The sequence below is a fragment of the Macaca nemestrina genome, chromosome 8 (genome assembly GCF_043159975.1).
Source record: "Macaca nemestrina isolate mMacNem1 chromosome 8, mMacNem.hap1, whole genome shotgun sequence".
Taxonomy (NCBI): Eukaryota; Metazoa; Chordata; class Mammalia; order Primates; family Cercopithecidae; genus Macaca; species Macaca nemestrina.
In genome coordinates, this window is record NC_092132.1 from 49,131,685 (window position 1) to 49,137,680 (window position 5,996).

Genomic DNA, 5,996 nt, shown 5'->3' on the forward strand with positions numbered 1-5,996 from the left:
CTGAAATACCAATGTCAACTAGCTTTGGTGTTATCTTTCATACCATACTAATTTCATTTTATGGAAAGTCACAATCCTTGTGAAGAATTACAGCTAAGTTATCAATTAAAGCAGGAGAAAGGTGATATGTTTTAAAGTATTTATTGGATAAAGGAGAATTTTAAACAGGGAAAGATGGGACCATGATTTTCTCTAAAAAGATCACAGGGGCAGCACTGGAGGGAGGGGGAGCCAGGGCCTGGGAGTCAGCTATCCCAAAGGGTTGGGAGTTTGCTGAGCAAAGGCTTGGGAATGGAAAGAGAACAGTCCCGAAAGCTGTAAAGGCCCAATCAGACCTGCTGAAGATAAACCAGATGGTGAACTCCAGGTTGGGAGAAACCTAGGCTAGAAGCAACGAGGACTATGAACTGTTGAATTGAAGTAAATGGGATGCCAGGGCTGAGGAAGCAGTGCAGACTGACTGGACTAGTCCTGGTTTTGGGATTAGTTAAGACTAAAAAACTGTAACTTCTCTACAGAAATCTGGGGCAATAGGAATGATGTCACAAGATAAATTGTGTTCTATCTGGTAATAGAACTACATCTAAAATGCTAAACACAGTTTATTCACAACAGATGAACTTGAATTAAGGCTGCTTACTAAAGAGGAGTCTGAAAGGCAGCAGTTCCTAGGTATATAATCTCTGTGGGCTGAGGCATCATCTAAGCCAAATAAATATTTAAGTCACCCAAGTACCCATTCACTGCAGAAGACCCCAAAGAAATATATGGCACATTTCCCCCCCCTTTAATAAATTAGAAATTGTATTATGGACATAAAACTCTGGAAACAAGTATAAGAAAAAATATAAAACATTAAATTCAATAAAAAATTTAATTCAAATAGTAACCAGGGAAAAGAAATGTTAACAATCATTGATAACTGGACCTCAGGTGCAACCTGACACAATGTTCACCTCCAGGGCTGGTTTAATCCTAGCCCATAATGGCTAGTTAGCACTTAACATTGCTAGTGTCAGGGAACAAGGGCATGCAGGGCTTTTGTTGCTGGGAGAGAAGGAACATGATGTATACAAAGGAAACAGGATCAAAACAACTGAATCAGCAGTATCAGGGGACATTTTCTACTGGTAATTTATGTGGTCAAGAGGGAAAGAACAGGGAAGGCTAGCAAGTATCCATAAGCAATGCAATACAGGTGGCCAGAAGTACGCCCCAATGATATGATGGTGAACTGGATTTCCAAAGCCAATAAGGGAAATTAAGTAAATATCATTATTAACAAATCAATCAATCAATCAATCAATCAATCGGTCTGTCTGTCCATTTCCCTGTCCTTGTCTGTCTCCTTAGTTCTAAATCGAGGAGAAATGAAGCATAGACAAATTGATGATCACTTAAGTACCCAAATCCGCAGAAAGGCAATCTCCTCTAGGTAAGTAACCATTTTTGTTGGACAAGTGCTAACAAAGGCTGATTCTACTGTTTAATGGCAGGTGCCTCTTAAGGAGAGGTGGGCTTCTTTGAATGTGAATTAATAGATTCTGGTGTTTTCTAAATCTAAAGCTTGAGTTTTTCAAACTAAAGGCATTCAGTATTTCCAAGTTTACCAACATCTGAATGCAGAGTAAATATGAGGGTATCTTAAAGGTAATTATTATACTCTGAGCTTGAGACAAAACGTTTCCTTGCCCTACTTTGGCTAATAAACTTCTAAGACATATGCATAAGCATTTATTTATAAAAATACTATTTATGTTTTAATAGAGATGGGGTCTTGCTATGTTAGCCAGGTTGATCTTGGACTCTTGGCCTCAAGCAATCCTCCGACTTTGGCTTCCCAAAGTGCTAGGATTACCGGTGTAAGCCATTGTGCCCAGCGTACTTATTCTAAAATGTGGGAAAATAAGTTTTTGGTTTTCTTTTGAGACAGAGTCTCACTCTGTTGAGTGAGTAGGGTAGAGGCTGGAGTATGGTGGCATGATCACAGCTCACTGCAACCTCTGCCTCCTAGGCTCAGGTGATCCTCTTACCTCAGCCTCCAGGTGCATGCCACTACACCCAGCTAATTTTTGTTTTGTTTTGTTTTGTTTGTAGAGATAGGGTTTCACCATGTTGCCCAGGCTAGAAATGAGCTTTTTCAAATAGGAAAATGATTAGGTAGTATCTAACTTTACTTTTAATGATGGTGATAAAGACAGGAGATTTAAACACTGTGGTTTAACAGGGAATTGGCCTAAGGGCCATCTAACAAAAGAATTACTTGACAAATCCACACTTGTCTCAGACTTCAGTGCAAGGTATAATCCTCTGTAATCTTTAATTCTTGCTGGATTTCTGAAGCATGAGACAGTACCAAGCACTGTTTCTCACATACTTGTTATATGACATCCCAAAAGTATCCTATCTCCTTGTTCTCTTAGACAACTAGTCTTCGCAAAACAAACTTTAAGACATATTTTTTAAGTTTTACTGAAAGAATTGCACTGAACAATTGTCCAACTAAAATCCTTATAAAATAAATATAAGGTACTGGAGTTAATCATTACAAAAGAGCATAGGATAAATTCTCATTTAAGAAGTCGTTACTTTCCATCTTTATGGAGGAAGATAGAGCTATTATTGTAATGCCCCACTTAAGAGTCACAAATCATTACAAAAAATGAGTAAGATTGAGTAAGTACTAACTCTATTAATGGTGCTTATGATTTTATATAAAGTGAAACTTGTTATTAATTCATTATGTGATTTCTGTCTCTTTATGAAATTAGTGGAAGAAATAAAATTGTTAACATTTTTGGACGAAGCCACAGTCTGAGGTTCAGATTATGGTTCTTCTATTATTTTGGACAAGCTGTTAAAATTCATATTCAATTCTTATACTTTCACTGCTGCAATTTATTGACTGCCTTGACAGAATATGATGTAAAAAGAAATTTCAGAAGAATGTGACTTTTTATATCAGAATAGAGGAAGAGAAATCTATTTAAGGACCTAGAATCATTATTTAAAACAAAATACCATAATTATTTTTCTAATTTCCAGAGAAACTCCCTCACTAATTTCATTATTTCAAACCCACACATAAGATGAAATTAAACTGAAGCTAACATGAAACAGGTATGTATGTTACCTAATGTCCATTTTTCCAATGCTTTTATCCTTCTCAATTACAGAGCATATGACATCCTCATTCAATAACAAATATAACTTAGAAGACAGTAGCATACAATGAAATCACATCATAATAACCACTAATGTTTATTAAGCACTTAATACTTCCCATGCACTGAGCTAAACACAGATTATCTAAAAAGATGAACTTAATCCTCATGACAGATAATCCTGACAGATTAATGTATTGATATTTTCATTTTACACATAGATAAGGAAACTGAGGCCTAGCAAAAGTATGTGGCCACACAGCTATTAAGAGATAAAATCAGGCAACATAATGAAGTATTTGAAAGTAACCATAGTTAGGGACATGACTAATTTCTCTCCAAAGCTAGAAATATGTCTGGTCAGTTACTGTGGAAAGGTCTGGTCTTATCCTGCTGCACAGCCTTAGCAGATTTTATAGTAATGTGGCAAGATCCCTCAATCATTAAAGAGTAAGTAATTGTTAAGCTTTATACCTTTAGGTAGATTGTCTCAAAAGGATAAACACTTACATAACAAGAACCAAGAGTCAAGTGAATCCCAGAGGTAAGGAAAAAGTGTGATGTGGGAAGATACTAGCTTTATGAGGATTTGAAAAACTGCAGTTATTCCCAAGGGAGGCACCACCGGCACTTGTGTGTGTGTACGCAAACGACTGTGTAGAAGACAATTCACTTTATGTTGTACAGCGCTGTCACATATGTCACAATACATTTAGTATCCTTTAACTGTTCCCCCTCCCAAATACTAGAAGTTCTCTCAATCCTTGTGACTACCCAATATATATATATCCCTGCACATGTTCTGCTGACCCTCACAGAGGACCTTGATTGCTGGATAAAATTCCTGGGAGAGAAGTAACTGACATGAATTGTACATTGTGCTCCAGGGACTCTGCTAAACGCATTCACACACATTCATTTAATTTTCATAAACCTATATAAGTGGATATTTCATCCCCATTTTACCAGTGTGGCCCCTGAGGCTCAGAGCAAGGTTATGCAACTTAACTAAGGACACACAGCCAGGTTTGAAAACAACAGTATGGCTCAAAAACTACACTACTCTAAGTTGGCCTTTTAAGCCATAATGGTGAGGGAGGCGTGACTTCCCTTTCTTTAAAGAGGTTCATTCGGAAAGTATAAATCCTTCTAAGTAGGAACCATGGTGTGTATCTCCTTATGAACCAAGGATGAATTAGTTCCCTAGGTTAGGAATAAGGGGCCACAGGCGCAGTGCCACAGAGTTACATGAGGTGTGTTCAAGATTTGGGCTGGGCAGCTCTTCTGAACAGGTATATATTAGAATGTGTGTGTACGTATTCCGGGGAATAATAGAGATGTGTTATGCTGTGCGAGGTTTATGTGTTTCATTTAACACACAGCAGTTAGTATACACCAGGCACCATTAAAATTGCTGGACAGGATCACATTTCAGCACGTATGTTAAGAAATGAGTGAGCAGGGTATGCACTGCGTGCTGTGTGGCGGGCTCGTGTCTGTGCAGCCATGTACCCAGATGATGGGTATTGGGCTGTGCTGGAAAGGAAAGGTCCGCTGTGATGTGTGTGTTTAGAGTGGCAGTTTGTGCCGTGGTACAGAAGGTAGTGTTTGAGGCTGGGGGAAGGGTTATACTGGATGGATGACTTGTGTGCAATGCATACGGGAAGTGCTGCACAGGAAAGACCGTGTATGTAGCACACATGTGCATTTTTTATGTGTTACGGATAGTGCCGAATACCGGAGTTCCTCAGGAAGGGATCTAGGCTGTGTCCTGGGCCTGTGTATGGTGCCTGTAGGCGCTGTGGATTGGGGTGCTTTATACATGTAGCGGTGTGTGCTGAAAGTGGTGCATACGAGATGATTCATGCGGTGTGCTGGGTAGGGACGGGGGCTGAAACGGTGCAGAGGAGGGGCCCGCGTCGTGATGTTGTGTGGAGCCATGCTGAGTGAGGTGGGTGGGGGGGTGATCGTGCTAGGTGACTCGCGTGCGTTCACCGTGTAACCGGAGGTGCTGTATGGAGAAGGGGCCCTGAGGGGTGGGGGAGCAGGCTAGCGTACTGTGAGACACCGGGCGGGCGGAGGGGCTGCGTGGGCGGCGGGCTGCCAATACGTGTGAGTGGAACAGCCAGCCCGCTTCCTCACCCAAAGCCATGCCGGGCCACCCTCCCCGCCACCCTGCCTCCCGCCTCTTGCCTAGCCCTTGGACGCGCCCCGGCGCGGCCGGGCCGCCCCACCTGGTAAAGGCGAAGTACATGAGGCTGACGATGGTGAAGCTGAGCAGGGTGATGGTATGCGGCCGGTAGAAGAAGTCAATGGTGATGTCCTCCACTTGCTGCTCGTTGATCATCCGGAAATGCATTTTGTAGTTCACATCATCCTTGCTTAGGGTCCGGCTCCCCACGCAGGACGCCATGGCCCGCCTCCCCGTCCTGCCGCGGTGGCGGCGGCCCCAGCCCGCGGAGGCCGGGACCCCGGGGGTGACTAGCCACAGTCGGCTAATAGCCGGACGGCGAAGCCGGGTCTGGCGCCCAGCAAAGGCTGGGAGCGGAGGGAAGGACAGGAGCGAGAGGGCGGGGTCGCAGCGCCGCCACCGCGGCCTGGGGCAGGGGACGCCGCCGGCCGTCCCCACGCTGTCATCCCGGCTGAGGCATCTCTACGCACTCGAGAAGCCTTCAGACTCCAAGTCCACAGGACTTCAAGGGAGTGGCGAGCCGGAGAAGGCTATCTGCTGCCCCTGGCTGACTCTTTTCCGCGCACGTAGCCCGCTGTCTCCCCACGCAACTCGGCACATGGTCTCGCCCACTCCGGCCGCAGCCCACGTGGGCCGGGGAG

At 43.4% G+C, this 5,996-nt stretch overlaps 1 protein-coding gene across 1 annotated transcript in view; it reads right to left on the reverse strand.

The window, feature by feature from the left end:
* Positions 1-5,705, reverse strand: part of LOC105476109 (phosphatidylserine synthase 1) — a 72,200-nt gene extending 66,495 nt beyond the window's left edge. The window contains exon 1 of the mRNA XM_011731772.3: positions 5,399-5,705. Coding sequence (XP_011730074.1) covers positions 5,399-5,577 — 179 coding nt within the window. The 5' untranslated portion in view covers positions 5,578-5,705. The remainder of the gene's footprint in view (positions 1-5,398) is intronic.
* Positions 5,706-5,996: the final 291 nt, after the last annotated feature.